This window comes from Callithrix jacchus, chromosome 13 (genome assembly GCF_049354715.1).
Source record: "Callithrix jacchus isolate 240 chromosome 13, calJac240_pri, whole genome shotgun sequence".
Taxonomy (NCBI): domain Eukaryota; kingdom Metazoa; phylum Chordata; class Mammalia; order Primates; family Cebidae; genus Callithrix; species Callithrix jacchus.
In genome coordinates this window covers 117,285,322-117,306,975 of record NC_133514.1, presented here as the reverse complement: position 1 = coordinate 117,306,975, position 21,654 = coordinate 117,285,322, and the positions used below count along the sequence as shown (strand labels likewise).

Genomic DNA, 21,654 nt, shown 5'->3' with positions numbered 1-21,654 from the left:
AAAATTAGCTGGGCATGGTAGTGCCTGTAATCCCAGCTACTCGGGAGGCTGAGACAGGAGAATCGCTTGAACCAGGGAGTCGGAGGTTGCAGTGAGCCAAGGTCGCACCACTGCACTCCAGCCTGGTGACAGAGCAAGGCTCTGTGTCAAGAAAAAGAAAAAAAAGGAAATCATTAATAACCCAAAGTCAGACATAATTTTTACCTATATTTTCTTCTAGAATATATGTAGTTTTAAGCTTTATATTTAGATTATCATCATTTTGAGTTAATTTTTGTATATAGTATGAAGTATAGGTCAAAGTTCATTTTCATTGAACATGGATAGCCCATTGTCCAACTGTTACAACACAGAATGCTGAAAAGACTAAATTGCCTTTACTCCTTTGTAAGAAAAACAACAAAAACAGAAAAACAATTCACCGTGTAGTGTAGTCTATTTCTGTAATCTTCATCCTCTTCCACTGATAAACATTTGTCTATCTTGATAACAATACCAGAAGGATTTTCTTATTCCAACCTTATAAGAAGTCTTGATATCAAGTAGTGTATAAGTCCTCCTATTTTGTTCTTTCTCAGTGTTAGTGACTTATTTCAAGTCTTTGAATTTCCATATAAATTTTCATATCAGCTTGTCAATATCTTTTTAAAAAAATAGCCAGGGGCCGGGCGAGGTGGCTCATGCCTGTAATCCCAGCACTTTGGGAGGCCAAGGTGGGTGAATCATGAGGTCAAGAGCTCGAGACCATCCTGGTCAACATGGTGAAACCCCGTCTCTACTAAAAAACACAAAAAAATTAGCTGGGCATGGTGGCGTGTGCCTGTAATCCCAGCTACTCAGGAGGCTGAGGGAGGAGAATTGTCTGAACCCAGGAGGCGGAGGTTGCGGTGAGCCGAGATCGCGCCATTGTACTCCAGCCTGGGTAACAAGAGCGAAACTCCGTCTCAAAAAAATAGCCAGATGGAATTTAGATTGATTGATGTGAAGGAAACTGAAACCCTAACAATATTAACCTGTCTAATCTATAAACATGGTATATCACTCTGTTTAGGTCTTCTTTCATTTTCCTCAGCAGTGTTCTGATGTTTCCACCGTAAGGGTTTTGCACATCATTTGCTAAATTTATCTTTCAATATGGTGACTTATTTAACAACAATTGACGAATAAATGTACAGGTCTATTCCTGGATGCTGTTTTGTCCCATTGGTCTATGTGTCCAACTTTATACCTCCGAAATACTACAATGAGTATGGTAGCTGTATAATAAGACTTAGGTAGGTAGTGTAAATCTTCTCCTTTTCATATGATAAATCTAAGTGGTCAAGCAATTTAAGGATTTTGTTCATTATGCAGATTCACAAATACATTCTGATGTCTCCTTATTCCATTCAATCTAACGGTTTATAAAATGTTTTGGCATCATAACTCACTGCTATTTTCTTTATTGTAACAGTGTTGGTAGGTATCTCGGAACTAACCATTTTTCATAGATTTTGCTGATATCTTAGGTGGGGTAAAAGGGTGACACCATGAACTCCGTTGCCTGAGTCAATGGTACAAATTAAAGGTCATCTAACATCTTTGAACTTAATTCTCTTGGTTTCATAGTTTAACATAACCTCTTTAAAAACTCTGTTTAATGTAGCTCATTTTATTTAAACTTACATGAAAATCTTTATGTGACAAAATTTAAATTTAAAAACAATCCTTTTAAAGAAAAATGTCACATATATTCTCTACAGTTCACATTAACCTAGTATTATAATAAATTATAAATGGTCTTTTCATATTTTCTTTGACCACACAATAGATTACATTGTATAATATTAAACAAGTTTGAATTATACACAGGATGACAGGGAAAAATATAATGCTACAAAAATATCAAGCTACATAAAATACTATGCTGAGCAAGGCCCACACATCTGGGCTCTTGATAGTTAAGTCCATGTCAATTTATACAAGCACAGATTATTCAAATCTGTACATAATAGTTAATCTGAAACTCATCAATCAGTTACACGTCCAACACTATTACTCTAATATATAATTTGATAACTCCTTTTCTCTATTATGGGTAATTCCTCAGGAAAATACACTATAGAAATACAGACGGAGTTCTGTGGTTGTTAGTCTCAATACATACCCAAAAATATAGACCTGACTTCTACACCCAAGTTTGAAAGAAAATCTCACAAATTTGCAATAAGAATTTAAGTTTGCTAAATATTTGCTAATGGTTTGAAGATGACATACATTACATAAAGACATTATATGAAGACATATATACATTTTCTGTTAAGGAAAAGATACTAAAGGCAGACTGATCAAACAGGTTTGGAGCATATTGACAAAAGTGCTGCTTTGAAATCCTTTGTCATCTCAAAGGCAAAAGGATGAATAAATCTAAGTAAGATATGCGCTACTCTCAAACGATGTTGTCTGTACGTCACTAGGGCTGCCTGTACATATGCTTTCCCAAAAAAGCAGAACAAGGGGAAATTTCCTTTCCTCCTACTTCCCTCTTACATCACAGTACCTGTTAGTTGAAATTCTGTTGCTTTTCACACTTTCTGTTACAAGTAGTAATCTTGGCTAAAATAATCATTAAGAAACATATTGCATCTGAGGTCCCATTGACAAGGAAAGCCAAAGAAGGAACAGCAGAAGGGCTATCGTCATAGTGCGGTGTCCTTTGTGTGTCAACTGTCCGTCAGTCGGGCTGACCGCTTCTCATGGAAACACACAGTCGCATTCCTTTGGGTGGGCTGGTGGTAATTAAGCTGGCCAAGACTGTTTAACTACACGTGAGGATCTGCTCTTGTGCCCTTGAATCAAGGGTCTCTGACAGGTGATACAAGTAAATCTTAGAATGGAAGATGTTTTGCGTCAGCCCCCTGGACAATCTGTATCGTGGTGAGAAATTATTTACACCGTTTCGAGCACTTTTGATACCTATCCCTTTCCAAGCCGATTATAATTTGCGTGAGTACTCCACAGTAAAAAGGTAAACCATGTCAAAGAGGAATACATCAGGGAAATATAGATTTCAAATGTACCATACAAGTCTGGCCTTGGGGGAAAATGGTTGTGTGTTGCTTAAATATTTTAAATCTAGCAGAAAAGTTACGTGCCTAGACTGAGCTGTGCTAAGCTGTTTTGTTGAAGCAAACAGTCTTAAGAACTGACTTTGGTGTTAAAGAATCATGTTTGATTTGTGCCACAGAGGCAGATAAATGCCAAAAAGACAGATGCCTCTGTCTGTGAGACATTGTCCTATATAGTATAAAGTTAATAGCAAAGTAATAAGGAGCCTCTGGACCTGACATAAAATATAAAGTTGTGCCAGCTCAATGCAGGCATCCTGATCGATCTATCACCGGGAACGCCTGTGATCACAACGTTCCTGTCTCCACTGCAATGGGCACTGACCTGCCGCTGGCAGAGGTGGCACAGCAGTCTGATGTTTCCTGGGGCCATACCAGGTGGGACAAGGTGAACTTCAATGGCATTTAAATAGTAACAATTTGAGCACTGATAAAATGAAAACATTAAGAATAAAAAAGCCCTCATGAGTATACTGTTACCATAAATATTTCCCATTTCCAACTTCATTACAACAGTGGTCAAGAACAATTACCACTAAGTGGGTCCCTCCTGTCATCTCTTCCACTGAATCCTTCAGCCAGTGGATTACGGTCATGCATGCATTGGCGGCTTCCATAAACTTAAAATGAACTTTGTTTTCAAAGTTTAGTTTGTGCTTCCAATATTATGCTAAACATTGAAATTTCCCATTGACTCAATAATAACTCATATCCCTTATGAAAATCTGAATCATATTCACACATCTAAAAGGAATGGCTGGCATTAATTTTCATTGATATTGCAAATGCCATATTGGGCACTGAAGCTCCCTACATCTAACTGTTAAATATAACATATCAAGAATCATAATGTACCATAAATAACACATTTTATACATTTTAATTTCATGCCATTTTGAGTATGACTGACAAACTCAACCATTCTCATGAGACCTAAAGAAAAGTAGGACATTTAGTTACCAATTTTGTCATCAAGTGACTTATCATGTAAACTAGGAAACATTTAGAGTAAAAAGTGGTTCTATTAATAACTACAAGATCACCATAAATCAGCACTGTCCTAGGCATACATAAATTAGCATTATGAATATAATTACTTATAAGACCCATTAGATTATACAAAGTAGGTAATACAATTTGATAAATGTTTAACACTTTTCATCTTTAAGTGCTCCTGATATGGTTTGGCAGTGTCCTTACCCAAATCTCATCTTAAATTCCCACATGTGTGGGAGGGACCAAGTGGGAGGTATCTGAATCACGGGAGCAGGTCTTTCCTGTGCTGTTCTCGTGATACTGAATAAGTCTCATGAGATCTGATCATTTTAAAAAGGGGAGTTTCCCTGAGCAAGATCTCTTTTCTTGTCTGTCACCATGTAAGATGTGCCCTTCACCTTCCACCCATGATTGTGAGGTCTCCCAGCCACATGGAACTATAAGACCAATAAACCACTTTCTTTTATTGAAATTGCCCAATCTCAGGTATGTCTTTATCAGTAGTGTGAAAATGGACCAATATAGCTTCTAATCAAGGAATCTATTTTATTTCACTGAATTATGGAGAATGCACATCATGGAGGGAAAAGTCCTCTTCAATGACCATAAGTAACTCTTAAGTTGCTTTTTGATGCTTTCCTTTTTTTTTTCTTTTTTCTTTTTTGAGACAGAGTCTCACTCCCTTACCAGGCGCCAGGCTGGAGTGCGGTGGTGCAACCTCGGCTCACCACAACCTCCACCTCCTGGGTTCAAGCAATTATCCTGCCTTAGCCTCCTGAGTAGCTGGGACTACAGGCATGCGCCACCAGGCCCAGCTAATTTTTTTGTATTTTAGTAGAGACAGGGTTTCACCATGTTGGCCAGGATGGTCTCTATCTCTTGACCTCGTGATCCGCCCGCCTCGGCCTCCCAAAGTGCTGGAATTACAGGTGTGAGCCACTGCGCCCGGCCGTTGCTTTCCATTTTTAATACCAAGAACAATTGAAACAGCATTGACTTCAAATCCTATCTAGGCACAGGTGGATTGATGGACAGGCAGGTAGGGAGGGAGACAGGGAGAGAAAGAGAGAAAAAGGGAGGGAGGGAGGAGACATGTAGCTAGCTAAATAGGGAGGCGGGTGATTAGCTACTATGTGGGTAGAGAGAATGACTGAAAGGGAGAGGGGCTGACAAAGACTCCATTTTCCACCCACGAGGCCGAAGGCAGAGATTTGCCAACAGAGAAAATAGTCTCCTATATCTGGGCTTTGGAGGCCAACCTGCTGCTTTATGTTTTATTTCTACTTAACATGAATTTACTGAGGGTACCGGCTTCTTGAAACATGGAATAGGTCTACATTTTAAATATATAAAAACAGATGATTTAAAATCTTATGTTATTCAACTGAAATAATCCTATGTAGGCCTTAAGTTCATGGATGTTACAAAAATTAAAAACGAAAGTAACTGATGACATCAAGAACTGAGGCTGGGGTATCTGCCGCCTTGCTGTCCTTTCTGCAGAGAAGGGGCCAGAGCAGACGCGGAACTGACCTGTGTGCTGCCGTCGGTGCTTGGTGAGGGCGTGGCGGGTCCCTCCCGCAAAGCCGCAGAGGTCACACAGAAACGACTTCTCGCCTGTTGCAACAATAAACAGATGAGGGACTGCGGAGGTCACAGATCATTAAAACATATCTATCAAGGCTTTCAGGGTTACTAATTCCTCCAATCAAATGTTTCCATGTAAATATGTCAAATGGGAATGAAATTACCACTGCAGTTTATTGACTGTGATAAAATCTGAAAAGCACCACTGAACATAATTACATACTTGTCAGACCCATAAAAATTAGCTTTATTATCAATGGAATGGTTTTGTACAACTTCATTTCTGGTAGATGTCTTCCAGATGGGGCTGCTTTATGCACTTGAACAGTTTTTATGCATATCCTGATTTTTTACAATTCCCATACATCTGGCCTTTCTGAGCTGAGTAAAGATTGCTTAGAATAGTTAATATACAGTATATATGGTTCTGCTTAAATAAAACATATTGAATTTTCCAACAACTTAAGGATATTGAATCGGTTCTACCTGATTCTATCAGGGTCTTCCTTAATCACTTCCTTCTTAATAATATGAATTAAATGGTTTCCTTGAACATGTTGATGATCCCAAGTAACAATAAAATCTATATTACTACCAATAGCAATTCAATGCTGTTTATGTTTCTCACTTTCATGGCATAAAAGGGGAAGTCTAGGGATTGCTAACGAAATTGTAGAAAAATTCATACTATTCATCTTTAATGATAGCTTTGGATTGGAAACCTTTGCAACACTTAGAGACAGATTTGGCAGACTTAGTATTTGTTAAATGTGTGCAAATACTCATTTTTTAAAGCATTTTTATACAAGCTAACATTTCCCCTACAGTTTATAAATGCCATCTATCTTTCTACTGTAGCATATTTAAGCAGTAAGTGCTGGCCAGCTAGGCAGATCATCCCATAAGACTCACAAAGAAGGGCAAAGTAGAAGAAAAATGCTAACCTTAGAGAGATTCAGTGAAATTATAAAATGTTTTTCCAGAAATAAAATAAATCATTTGTATCTATCTTTATCTACTTTACTCATTCAGACATTTAATGCAACAAGTCTTTCAAGAGTCTGGCCAGAGTCAGCCTGTGTGGTTCCAAATCACTTTGGGGTAACATAACAGAAACTTCACTTGTGGGGTGTCGGAAATTATAACTGCTTTTTTAAGGCTGCAATAAATAGTATATATAGGGAGAATGACTTCAGTATTCACAATAAGTAGTATACATAGGAAGAATGACTTCAGTATTCACAATAAGTAGTATACATAGGGAGAATGACTTCAGTATTCACAATAAGTAGTATACATAGGAAGAATGACTTCAGTATTCACGAGAGTTTTCCCTTTACTTAAGAACATTACTGGCTTTCCCAGTATCAACAAATGCAAATACATAAATAAGATTAACCAAATTAATATCAACAAACGGATACACATAAATAAGATTAACCAAATTATGCTTGATCGTATTTCCTAAGGGTCTGTTAAAATGTTCATCATTATCATTTTAAAACTAAGGCTGAATTTCAATATTTTTGTGAACTTTACTTTCCTATTTTGGGTCTGAGTTTATTTCTTGGTATTACGATTTCAATATAGAAAGAATAGAGTAGATGGGCTATAAAGAATAAAGTTTAATTATAATCACTCATTTAATTATTTAATCAATTTGAAATAAATCTTTCTAACTAGCTGTATTATCAATTAAATAACACTGAAAGTAGACTTTTTTAATCCCATGAGACAATTTGCTCGTTAATATTAACATAGTTTTCTATGTTGAGGCAAAATCGTTCCCTCCAATCAATTCCTCATTGTGGGTCTGTGGGTGCTGCCTGCTGTGTGTATGTATCTGGGGATGTGTGTAGAGGGAGTGTCCGTGCTGCATCATTCAATAAGCAAAATTTCTAATGAGGAAAGAGCAATTTCAGGACTTTTGGATTCAAGTATTCTTCCTTTCTGTCATTCATGAACTTCTTTGTGACCTACATCTTGTAAAATAAAAACATGAACAAGCATAGAAAAACCCTCTTACTATTTCTATTTTCTACATGTATAGATGCTGCATATTTACATATATGCTGTATAGATTTTTATTCCTTTCCCTAGTTTAAGATTTATACAAACAAAAAGAAAAACGATTAATTTTCCCTGTGATTTGATTCTCGATACATTAGTGACCTTGATTTTTTGATGTGTATGTAGGATTTCATTTAGGATGTTAGTCTCCAATGTCCTGTATGTCATATTTACCTAGGTGGCTTGATTTGTTTTTCATCCTAAACTGATTTCACTTGCCTCTTTTTGTTGTTGTTGGTCCAGAGTGGGTTGGGATTTTAACGTTGATCAGCAGGCAAACGGAGTATTTTTTTGAGAAAAAAAATTTTAAGAAAAAACTAAATGCAAAATTTCCTGAATTCAGAGGGGGTTCATTCCGTATGCCATATTTATATGATAGTAGAGATATAATGGGAGACTTTTCTTTGTACAACTTGAATTAGTTTCAAGTGTGCCATTTTGCATTCAAATGTAGAAAGACACGGAAACGAATCCTTTATTTTCTATTAGAAAACAGCCACTGTCCCCTATCTCTCATTATGGTGCAGACTACAAGACCTAACAACAAAAATCTATATTATTGATCCAGCCAAGTCTCCACAATTATTCTTTAGAAGGAAACGCCGACGATAAATTACATCTGCACTGGCTTTTCATCTGCTGTTCGATATAAGTGATCTCTCAGGGCAGGCTGGAGACCTTAAATCGTCAACACCCTTGTCAAGGAAGCTAAGGAGGCCTAGGCTTCCCACAAACTGCTTGAGAAGAACTTTTAACCTATAATTTCTAACAATAATATAAAATTCTTGGCAATCAGAAGAACATTTGGGAATACTGATTAAAATTTATTATTTTTTTCCCGGAAACAAAATACATTCTGAGAGGTATAAAAAGAAAGAGGACCACAAATATAGCAAACAGCTCACAGGAATATGGTCACCGTGCTACAGGGACAGACTCAAACAGAAGCTTGTAACGAAGTTTGGGCCCCCTGCTCACAGGAATATGGTCACAGTGCTACAGGGACAGACTCGAATATAGAAGCTTGTAACGAAGTTTTGGGCCTCCTGCTCACAGGAATATGGTCACAGTGCTATGGGATAGCCTCAAAGATAAGCTTGTAAGGAAATTTTGGGCCCACTAGACAGACTATGAAAAAGAAATCACAGCCCTAACAATAAAGTCTTACTGGGATTTATATTTACAAGGCCCCAGCTGAGAGTCCTTGGACCACGCCTACCATAGATGGACTCTCAGTGTTGCTTCACCTATCAATTTCGCTTAAATTCCACACCCTCTGTTACATGTTCTAATGTGAAATGTATGTGAATTTGAACATTTTTAACACACAATTTTCCAAAAATGTTATAATAGCTAAATGCATATTAGTGTCTGTGTATCAACTATCAAAATCTCTTGGATCTGATAGTATCCTCCTCAGAAGAGAAGTATTAATTTGGTAACAATTTCTTAAAATGGTACATAAAACCAAGATTCAAGAACATTCAAACATATTATGAAAATTCGTTTATATCAGTAACAAAACACAAGACTAGTTCTCTCTGAAAACAGTCTCTGTGTATGACCTTCTATAAAGATCTTCTAAAAAGATGTGTTAAGCACATACAAATATGTATACAGACATCCATCAGAAATGAGCTTCTAAATATAAACTTATTTTATATAAACACCTTCACACACAAGCACAAATGTCACTTTAAAATTACCTTCTCACTGAAAAATAATGAAATGATATCATACCTATAAATATGTAATGACCACAATCTCAAAGCAGGACATCATTTCCATTGATTACTCTGAAGATGAGATAATGAATGCCTCTGCTCCCACATCCACCCCGTCTCCCTCCGCCCAGCCTCCTGGGGTGGGGAGGTGGCGTGGCACACCTGTGTGCGTCCTGTAGTGGTCTTTCATTGCGGAGGCTGTGAGGAATGAGTAATGGCACGTGGGCCAGGTACATTTAAACGGCTTTTCTCCCGTGTGCAGTTTCATGTGGTTGTTCAGGGCCCACTTCTCAGTGAAACTTCTATCACATAAGTGGCATGTAAATTTCCTGCATGAAGGAGAGAGAAAACAATGTAAACACGGCCTGCACCCCAGCACCGAAGGCCCCGGCAGAGTGTGTGTGAACCCTGAGGTGCAGCACACACAGCCCCTGCAAGGAGCACTGCAGGCCTGGTCTGTCATGTCTGTATAACCAGGCATTGATTTTTCTGTCGAGGCCTGGCACTTCAGCCATTTATTCTCTGCTTTGCGGTTGGGCCCAACGGGTTTGAAAAATTCTGTTACAGTCCAGTCACCCCTGAGGCAAAAGTGAGAATAGATTTCACCTGTACAGGCCTACACCACTTATCCAGGGCATGGGCTGTCAGAGCAAAGGCTAAATGAAATGCTATCCATACTCAAGCACTCAGACAAGCCCCGCTGTCTGCCGGTGTGCAGCGGTGCAGCTGGAGCAGGGCCTCTCCTGCCCGCGCCCGGCAGCCTGCACCACCATGCTGCTGGGAAGAAAAGGCAAACCCCGAAGCTGCTTCCTGAACCAGGAGACCTTCTGTTGACCGTGTATACAAAAAGGCTCCTTTGATAAGCATAAAAATAGATCATTGTTACAAAATTGGTCTTTGAGAAATAAACCTTAATTATTTCCAGTATGAAACAAATACTGAAAATAACAAATCAGTACTTATACAAGATAATATTTCAGGTTTGCCATTTAAGACCTTTTAATACCTTGAATAATAGAGGAACTCTGAACCATCAACAAAACCTCGAATACTTCCTGTTCCATCTTCTGCCCCTTTTCAATTGCATTCGTGAAACAGTCGATAATATTACTTTTTATTTCTAATACAAATGAGTTTACAACAATCCCTGTAACTAATAAAATGCTGTCCAGCTAATTAATTCTGAATAATGAACAGTCAAAAGCAGAGCAAAACTCAATAATCAACAGTAAAATATTATAACGAGATGAAAAGCACGATGCCACAAAAGCAGTCTGGCAGCTTGGGTTGGCTATCAAGAATTTTAGCGTTTTAATACAACCAGAACTACGAGTTTAACGTAACCTGTGTTTTCAATTATGACATGAGTAAGGAGACGCTGGGCGCATGCTTTCACACAGAGGCTTTACCCATGCTTTCACAAATTTCCTTAGCCCTGTAAGGGCTGGTAAAGAATCTCGGGATCCAAATAATTAACTTTGTCATCTTGAGGCAAGTGTGAATTACCTTAACAAATTTATCACTGGGAGTATCACAAATTCCTATGAATCAAATTATAAAATTGTCTTTCATAAAAATCTCTCTTCTTTTATTCTATATAGTTACAGAGCAATAGAGTTATAGAGCTAAAAAAGCTCTTAAATGCAAGAGAAATAAAAATAGTTAATTATTTAAGAATTGCTATATAACTTAAATGCTTAATATGAAAATTGCCAATTTATCTATATATGTAAAGAGATACTATATTTACATCCATTAACATGGACTGACTTTGAAATTACTGTATCATTCAATCATTGCTTAGTAGTACTAGAAAATGACAAATAGAACTAAATACTTGGAAATGCACTGTAAAAAATATCATGTCCGTATATCTCTTTGACGGGTCTTCATGCATTTAACATTTCAAAACCATGACGGGGATCTTATTTCTAAGATAAATTCCCCTATCTACTTATTTCTTCATGTATTTATTGTGTATCTAACCTTCTCCTACAAGAAACAAATAACGAGGTTAAACAGACACTATCTTTTAACAAATAGTTTCTCCAGACTGTATTACAACTTTATGAATGACAATATAAATCCCTCGTTTTTAAATCTACCGTGATGTACATTTAACAAAATTACATCTATGAAACCTCAATATATGTACTCTATTATTCCTATGTAATAAAAATGTTAAACTAAAGCTTGTGCCTGTCGTAAAATGACAAAAGCCAGATAAGAAAGAACTAAGACCACCACACTCAACCTTCAGAAAACCTCATGTGTTCCACAATTTGCTTTATGAAAATAAATAAGCTCATTCTGGCACTTTGAAAGGAACGGTATTAGCGTAAACTGTCCTTATAAGGATCAAGACTTACTTAACAATGAATGGGGTATTTCCTGGAACTCCTCAAATTCTGAGTCTCAAATATTCCAAAATATTTGCCTTCACACAGCAACTCAGTAAGACCTCTACCATCACCCAAGAGATCCTGGCCCTCCTGGGGACCCACAGGAAGTCTATCACGAGGAGCCCCCTGGGCAAAACATGGGCTGATGCATACAGGTCTGTCTTGCGGGGTGAACCTGTCTTGCCCTGTCACCCAGGCTGGAGGGCAGTGGCATGATCATTGCTTACTGACCTCCTGGTACAAGCAGTCCTCCCACTGGGATTACAGGCTTCAGCCACCTCACCTGGCAGGATTTCTAACTTAAATAAGGCATTCCTAAAATTCTGAACACTTTTTCTAGTATTCTTGAAATATTTCTGAGAGATTTCTTTCTTTACTACCACGTGTGTTCTTTCTTCATTAGCACCCGACCAAACATGGACTGACTCTGGCCTTAGCTCACCGACCTGCTAAAATCAGGAAGCAGAGGTGCGAGCTAGGATGTTCGGTACGAACCAAAGTATTTCTTCTCCGAACGTCTCTCATTATATGATTGACAATAACAGAGCCAAGATAAAAATCCACATCTTTAGACTGAAACTTTTAAAGACGGAATACTAAATCTCCTCACTGTCAGCTATATGACTGGAACTAGAAACTCTCACCGGGTGTGGCTAGACATTACGCATAATAAGCTACAGAATATGGAGGGGACTGAATTGTGATTATAGGATTCACTGCACTGTCCTGATAGATATTTTGGCCTTACAGAAACTCTGTGTTAGAGGATCATTCTACTTTTGAATGTCTAAATATCAGACAAATTACGTCACAATATATAATGTGTATTTTCAATTATATCAATAACCTTGTGTTACCATATTACTAAAGTATCCTACAAAGGTGGTTTTGTACTCACCTTTTTCAAAACACATTTTTAAATGTTGTTTACACGTTTTTATGCCCTCTAGGCAAAGTATTCATTTGCTATTAAAAACTTTATGAAAAATCTGCACATGTCTCACACATAAAGATACAGGTATTTTAATAAAAGTAGTTTATTACTTTATTTTTTAACAGTAAGGGAGAGTCACGAGTATTTTTTTATTTTTGAGATGGAGTCTCAGTCGCCAAGCTTGACTGTACTGGTGCACTGCAGTCTCAGCTCTCTGCAACCTCTGCCTCCCGGGTTCAAGCAATTCCCCTAACTCAGCCTCTCAAGTAACCAGGACTACAGGCGCATGTCACCACGCCTGGCTAATTTTTAGTATTTTAGTACAGACGGGGTTTCACCATGTTGGCCAGGATGCTCTCGATCTCCTGACCTCCTGATCTGCCCGCCTCGGCCTTCTAAAGTGCCTGGCCAGTATATCTGTATGTTGTTTCCAAATCTCAGCGGTCCAGGATAATTTTGGAGTATACTTGCTTTACAATGCTTTGTAAAGTTGAACACGTCAGAGGTAAAGTTATCTTTCACCCCAGAAGGTCTAGTCTATACATACACTATTGAGAAACTGTGCACATATATGAGCATGCAAAAAATATCTCGCCCATTAAAATATAAAATCTTAAATACCTGTCAGATTGTAAGTGGACAAACAATGAATGTAATCACAGAATGGAATATCATAACACAGTGAAAATGAATAAACTAGAGCTACGTTTATTAGTATGGGGTTTTTTTGTTTGTTTGTTTTGAGATGGAGTTTCGCTCTTGTTACCCAGGCTGGAGTGCAATGGTGCGATCTCGGCTCACTGCAACCTCCGCCTCCTGGGTTCAGGCAATTCTGCCTCAGCCTCCTGAGTAGCTGGGATTACAGGCACGCGCCAATGTGCCCAGCTAATTTTTTGTATTTTTAGTAGAGACGGGGTTTCACCATGTTGACCAGGATGGTCTCAATCTCTTGACCTCGTGATCCACCCGCCTTGGCCTCCCAAAGTGCTAGGATTACAGGCTTGAGCCACCGTGCCGGCCTGAAAATTTTTGTAATTCAAAATGAATATTTTAATTAAGACAATCAAATACTATTTCTTATTTCTCCATATAACTTGAACCAGTCTTGTCAAATTAGTGTATTAGACAAACACATATCTACAAAAAGCACAGTAATAAGCAAGATCTGCTTTGCTCCAAAAGAAATTTTAATGAAAGGGTGAGCTAAATTTTATCCAAGTATTTAAAAATTATGTGGTCATTATCTTCCAAAACTGTGACAAAAAGGTGTTGACTAAAAATTACTGTAAAACTACACTAACGTTAAGAAACTTAATTGACAGGTATTCCTTACCTTTTTGAATAAACAAAATATAGAAATGTGAAAACAACGCGAGATTTGTATGATTCTTAGCACAACAGCTTAATGTACTATGAAGTTTACAACAATTTCTAAGTTGCTGAAAGACTTCCAATGCACTGGCAGTTCCTTTGAAATAAAAGCCTTCTTTTTAAAGATAATGATTTAATAACTATAGGATAACACACTAAGAGATGGAATGAAAATGAAGTGGTCTTTGCCCGGAAGGGTTCCCATCTCAATTTCTTCAGATCTGCAAATATAACAGAAACAATCACTTTTGTGAAGAACTCAGCACATGGAAGGCACACAGGGACAGGCACTGCCTAGTGGCCACCATGCCCAACTGACTCACAGGAACTCCCTGTGCTTAACAGTTGCCCCTAGGACCAGAAAGCAAAATGAAGACGTTCACAAAATCCTCCACGTCACAAATTCAGTATCTGTAAGCACCGTCACTGTGAGATGCTTGCGGGATTTGGGGCCCAGGAAACGTCTGAGTGGAAATACAATACTGCTTTTAGACTTCGAGTGAGCTTTCATACAACACAGACCCTAAAACCACATTAAATACACCCAAATAATTCCACTGTAATCCTGTTCATCATATTTCTATGAAGTTTCAAAATACTGTATCATGCTTAACTTTAACATGCAACTTAAGATGGAAAATAAAAATTTCCCACTACTGTTTAGAAATTTAATAATCAAAAAGGTACATCATAGCTAAATAACAGTAACTGTGTTAAGACCAGGTCATCTTTGACCACTTTCTTCCAAATATTTGTGTGTGTATATGTGTGTGTACAAAGGCTAAATAAAAACCTTGCTCAATGAATGAAGATACATCCTGACACCAAAAATATTCCATAATACTAGTATCTAGATTGTTTAAATTAGACTAGTCTTTGAGAGTTCCTTGTTTCAGATTATATATAAATCGTGAGCATAATTCCTATTAAGAAGCCACAAAGACCTAAGAATAGAAAGATTTCATTTACTGAATTCAACTCTGAAGGCTCTAGTGTGGTTTCAAGATGAAAGTTGAAAAACCTCCCCCGAGGGCTTTTAAACAGTTCGGAAGGGAGACTCCTACTTAAGCCAAGAGTCTTAAGTGCATTTTTGCCCTGAACAGGTGATAATTAGCCTAATTAACAGGCTAGATCCATGTAAACTAGTTGGAAAAGAAATTTAACCTCACTTATGCCGAAGACTGTCATTTTTATACCTCTTAACATATCATTCAGGTTCTATAAGCTGTGAAACATATTTTTCTAGCCCTTTCAATTCAATTCAAAGGTGAAACAGCTTTTTGTCAAAATAACTTCTGGGAGGAGTATTAAGCAGAATATTAACCCCAGTATGCCTTGTCTACTAGGAACCAAGAGAATGACTCATTCCAAAAGAAAACATCCAAGGATTACAATTGCTGTGCCCTCAAACACTTGATTTCATCTTTCAAAATCTCACTGCTAAGAAATTTTTCTTTGTCAAAGATACCATAAACTATAGCCAACCAAATGAATTTTAGCTGAAATCTCCCCCAGCATACCACACACTATACATCCAATACTTAGCAGTACAATAGCATCTTAGATCAGGGGTTAGGAAACTGTGTCAAGGAGCAGATAGTAAATATTTTCAACTGTGGTGGTCACAAGGTCTTTGATAGAACTACTCAACTCTGCTGTTGTGGTACAAAAGCATCATAAACAAATTAATGTGGCTGTGTTCCAGCAGAACCTGACAGACACAGGCAGAGGCCTGCTTTGGCCTTAAAGCTACCAGGTTGGATGATAGGTGAAATCTCCCCACTCTGCCCCTAAAAAACCCCATCTATACAGGGTCAGAGAACACACATTGAATGTTGCTGGCATTCAAAGGTCCACTAAGCCCCACTCTCAGGGTTCAAGAAGTTGGTTTAGTTCTGAACTCGTTCATGTTTCTTGCACAGCTTTAAACCTTCACCATGTGAAGAACAGGTGGAAGGAATTATACTACATATGAGACCCATTCCAGTCAGAGGCTGCGCTGTCCTTTTTAAAACTACCCCCTTTCAACTGTATGGCAGAGCTGGAGGGCTTGGAAAGTTGAAACAATTTTAACTAACCATAGAAGTCAAGTCCTGGAGAACAAGACGTATATTAAATTGCCACAGTTCTCTAGTTGAACAAAATGAAATTTTATTGCTTCAGGTTAGGTAAAAAAACCAGTAGATTTATGTAAGAAAAGTTAAAATAGTAGTTATTAACACTGAACTAATATTACGGTTTAAAGAACAAATAAAGAGAATTTCTTTTAAGTCATCATTCTTACTGATATACATAATTTGAGTTAAACAGATAAAATGCATTTCAATCCCCACTTACACCTTCATTCCAAATGCCTTAACTTTCAGTCTGGACACTCACTACACAATCCTAACAATCTTCAAATTATTATAGTTCAGCTACTTCTCTATCAACCAACCAGTAAGAAATTACGTTTGGGGATTTACTGTGTGTCTAGCAATGATCCATTCTATGTACAAACCTATAAATAAATAAAATACATCTATTCCTCCTCAAAAGGAGCCTATGATTCAATGGCCAACACTAATGTCACTGAAATAATTAAAACATCAGAACTCCACACTATGTGGGACTTTTTAAAAAGCTTTACAAGATGTTAAGAAAAAGGGCCAACAGACATAGATTGAAATAATTGAAAGAGGCTTCATTGGTAAGGTGGGAATTCAAATAAGTCTCAAGGACAGAGCCAGGTGACATGATGGGAGCGGCAATTGAGACAAGCTCTGGGGCCAAGGCAGTCAGGTGGTATGCATGAGCAGTGAGCCAGCCATGCTGATGGGGGCTGGGGGGAACATGCTACACAGGACAAGCAATCAAGTGCACAATTTTACAAGTTAGATTAAAACGTTCTTGAAAATCAAAGAAGTCTGGCTTTGGTATATATCACAAAAGGAACCACCAATCTCTTCTTTGTATTTTGTTCTTTTTCTTTCCTGTCTCTCTTCCTGCTTGCTTTTCATAAATATTTGACTATACTTTTCTAAGGAGTTAAATGCAGCCTTATCCTTCCCAGGTGCCCACGATTAGAAAGATACAGTACATATGCAGACAACCCACAAATATGTGCACGTCTAGGGAAAAACCTCCTATAACAATGCCGTCATCTAAGATTTATGATGACATCATTTTAGCATGTGGCCAAGTAATGTACTAAACAGCATGTTAGCTATAGCAGGGCTGCTACACTTCAAGCTATATACCTGTACATGCTACAAAATATTATTTCAGAGAGCTGAGAACCTCTGTTTCATTTGCATGTCAATGAAAAATGTTTTAATCACTTTTAACATGACACTATTTTAAGATGACTATTTACAGTATTAGAATGAATTAACAAATATAACTAAGATGGATTTTACCCAGAAAACGAAAAACAGGCTTACAGAAAAAAGAAAAGTATAAATAAAAAGAAGCTACCAAATCAACTCTAGCAACATTATTTTCTTTTAAATTTCAATATACTAAACAGCTCTGACATATTAATGGAAGCGATGAACAAAACCTGTCCCAATTCAACTTATTATCATGGTCTAACCCATCAGGAAACTGATATGTATCGAATTTGGAAAAACCCTAGTCAGGAGTTTATACTGTGGTGATATAACAGTATGACGAGAAAAAATTTCATTAATATTACCATATAAAGTTTTACTAGTAAAAACATACGTTACAGAAACATACTGTATATTTGCATAGAATAAATTGTTCCAAACCCTTTAGCAATAACCCTGATGGTTTCATATGGACAGTAGTGCCCAGTTCATTTCATGCCACGGGTTTAGAAATCAGGTTTGTGGTCAGATATTCATGCTGGTGAGGAAAAAGCAGCTAGTAAGTGTCTGGCCTTAGGTAGCCTCTCAGAGCCTCAGTAGGACCATGTAATTTTTAGTCCTGGTATGTATTCAAGTCAATATTTGGCACAACATTGGGCACAGGACACGTGTTCATTTTTGCATTATAGTCTACATCATTGGTGCACTATAAATAGTAAATCAAGCAAACTATTTCACACCTGTTTAAAGAAGCAGTAAGAAAGTCACAGTTTCTTGCCAGCAACTCCTGCCAGGTCACACACTCCAGAAAAGGTCTATCGTACAGCGTATAGTTTAAAATCAGTAGTCGTTTGCTAAACAAAATTAGTATGCCAAAAACAACATGGATGATAAGAAGTGTCTGGATTACACACAAAACACACAGGATTTAAATTTACTAATACTAGAACCCTGTTAGAACCATTAACCAACAGCGGTGTATTTAACTCTCTGATCCTGGAACATTGGTTAAGGAATGGCAACCGTCACTATTTATTATTAATCTGTAATGTGATTTCATGCAAGATTCAAACTATAATAGATTAAATTTGTTTCTCTTTTTTTGGTAGCAACAGGGTTTCCCTATGTTGTCAAGGCTGGTCTCAAACACTGGGGCTCTAGGGATCCTCCCGCCTCAGTCACCAGAGTATCTGGGACTTCAGGTACATGCCACAAGGCCCACCTTTACACTAAATATCAGTGAATAAAATAATATTTCTACAAAACACATTTAAATTCCATACAAATAACTTTTAAAAATTATATATATATGTTATTTCTCACAAAATTGATTATTTTAATACCCACAAGTGTTTCAGAAAATCATACAACTGATTTACGATCAAATATGGTATGTTTGCAACTATATCCTCTAAGTCTTTCTGTATCTATTTGGATATACAATTTCTAGAATTTTCAGTAGACATGCTAAATTTAGAATGGACCGTCCGCTGATGGTGCCTGTGATTTGCTGGCGCTGGGAAGGGCAGCTTTCCACACTTAGGCATTTCATTGTCTTGGACTCTGCCATCATCTCGGCCTTCTAGCATGTCAGGATGATCTAAGGAACCATTTGAGCTCAAGGTAAGATTGGCCAGAAAGGTTGAGATGTATTACCCAGTAATCCCAGAGTTCAGGACAAAATTGACCTGTTCAGAGACCTTAGTCCAAAGAGCAGCAGTTACACTACACTTCTAGAGTAAATATCGTGGGGTCTCTGGGCACTGCAGCATCACCAAGACGCGGGTTGAGTGCAGCAGACTGATTCAACATAGACACAGCAGAACCTCATAGAGATCACAGCTTGCTTTAAATCATAACATCCCGACAGGCAGACATATTGAAAAATCGTGTTGTACGGAGTTGATTTGTTCCTTGATAAATCATAAGTTCAAGGGAAAATACAAAAAGGTTGAATTAACATAAAAACAGTTTTAAGGTTTTAAAGTTGCTGCGATGCAAGTGACAATAAGTAGTTAATAAAATACTAGCAAGTTTTTCACTGTTTCTGACACATGCCTCCACTAAGCAACGGCTTGGAGGTAACTTGCAATGAAACACAAATAAAACTAGAGAATACACACATATGTGAGGTATCGCTGGGAAGAAAACGTCAAAGAGCAAGGCAATTACATAATAATTTAGCTGCCTTTTATTATAAAAGAGCATTGTTGTAAAAATTGGATGCGTGCAATTATGATTTCTTTTTACAAAACAGATTTGCAGATTTCATCTACTTCTCATATATTCTCTTATTTTGAAAAGATAAATTCAGATAGACACTGATAAATACTGCATATAGATCATTTATACTAATTGTTCAATACTTCCAACAAAAGACCATGTGGAATAACATTATCATTTATTATGTACCTTCCAGCATTCAAAATATTAAACTAAATTTCTTTATAATATTATTAAGTACATAAGCAAAGCCGACTGGAAGGATATAGGTGATAAAATATATTTACATTTGGCATTAAGTATAGTGCTAGGGAAGCTAACACAGAATTAACTGAAGCTATCAAAATGAGATGAACAATAAAACGGACTTTTTCAATTACAGGCTAGGAAAGAACAAAAATCAAAGTTAAATCACTTGCTAGTTTAGACATTATGATAAAAACAAAACCACATAACTATATATATTGCTACTGTCTTTCCTTTTTGTTTTGTTTTTTTTTAAGATTTTCCAGATAGAAATGAACTGAAGTCTAAGAAATCACACACACACAAATGATAAAAAAATCCTCCTTTGGCTCTGAGAAGGGAAAGCAGTGAAGGCGACACCAGAGTATTGGTCAAGCACCAGGTGGCTCACACCTGGAATCCCAGTACTTTGGGAGGCCGAGGCAGGCTGATCAACTGAGGTCAGGAATTCGAGACCAGCCTGGTCAACATGGTGAAACTCTGTCTCTACTAAAAATACAAAAAAACCACTGGGTGTGGTGGTGTGCACTTGTAACCCCAGCTACTTGGGAAGGCTGAGGCAGGAGAATTGCTTTAGCCTGGGAGGCAGAAGTTGCAGTGAGCTGAGATCATGCCATTGCACTCCAGCCTGGGCAACAAGGGCAAAACTCCAACTTATTAAAACACACACACACACACACACACACACACCCCAAGTGATGCGTAATAAAGAAAATTTCCTCTGGAAAACAACAGAGGCAAAAATATTCGCACATTTTAATTACTATAAAGTAAACAGGGTCTCTGACTGAATTCCAACTTTTCCCTGAGTTAACATAGACCTGACCAGGGACTAACAGGATGAATGAGAGTTGGCAAAGGGAAGAAAAGCTAAAGAAGAAAAACTTCAGAATTACCAAATTTTAGGGTGCATGATTCTAAAATTATTTGACAATTTAGGAAATTTGACATCAACAAGTGACAAAACCAATACAAATTTGACAAATTATGTGAAGCCACTATCATGCATTAAACTAATAAATAACTTCCATACAGTACTATATAAATGCACTTAATATTTTGGTACTTGGGCAAACAAAAAGACAGCTACAACTTCACAGTAAAAACAGCAGAACTGCAATTACACATTTCTTCTATAAGGTTAACCACAGTCTTCCAGATATGTATGATTTAATATTTTTTTAAATTTTTCTCCTATCACTGTTGTCAAAATTCTTAGAAAAACATTGGGCTGTTCCCAGATACGTTGGGCTCCTTATAGCATCTGCAGACCCAGGGAACTGTGTGTGCCACACTCCACCCAACTTGCAGCCCGCCTTCCCGAGTGAGAGCTCCGAGACGTGTTCTGTAAAATTACTGTCATAAGATACCCTGCTCTAGGACCTATGTTTCCTCAGCGGCTTAAAACAATCAACATTGTTTCCATCCATTACTTGTAGTTAATGAAGGTATTATGTATTTGATAAAACCAAAATGAAGATTTTAATTAAAAATTTAAACAATTTTACAAAACTTTTCAACAAAATTCCTACAGTTCTAAGGCTCATCCAGTGAGTGAGCATCAAAGAAAATGCTATCCACAATTAATACCTAGTGAAATATTAATCTTTAATCATGGAAAGGTATTCTGTTTTCAGCAAGCACCTATGAAAACAGTGAATTCATCTGTAACTCTATGTGACT

The 21,654-nt window shown here is 37.4% G+C and overlaps 1 protein-coding gene across 4 annotated transcripts in view; it reads right to left on the bottom strand.

The window, feature by feature from the left end:
- Nucleotides 1–21,654, bottom strand: part of ZNF407 (zinc finger protein 407) — a 474,883-nt gene that overhangs the window by 187,988 nt on the left and 265,241 nt on the right. For all 4 annotated transcript variants that reach the window (XM_078348272.1, XM_078348273.1, XM_035271367.3 and 1 more), the window contains 2 exons: nucleotides 9,647–9,813; nucleotides 5,637–5,720 (listed from right to left, as the gene is read on the bottom strand). In XM_078348272.1, the coding sequence (XP_078204398.1) occupies nucleotides 5,637–5,720; nucleotides 9,647–9,813 (251 nt within the window). The remainder of the gene's footprint in view (nucleotides 1–5,636; nucleotides 5,721–9,646; nucleotides 9,814–21,654) is intronic.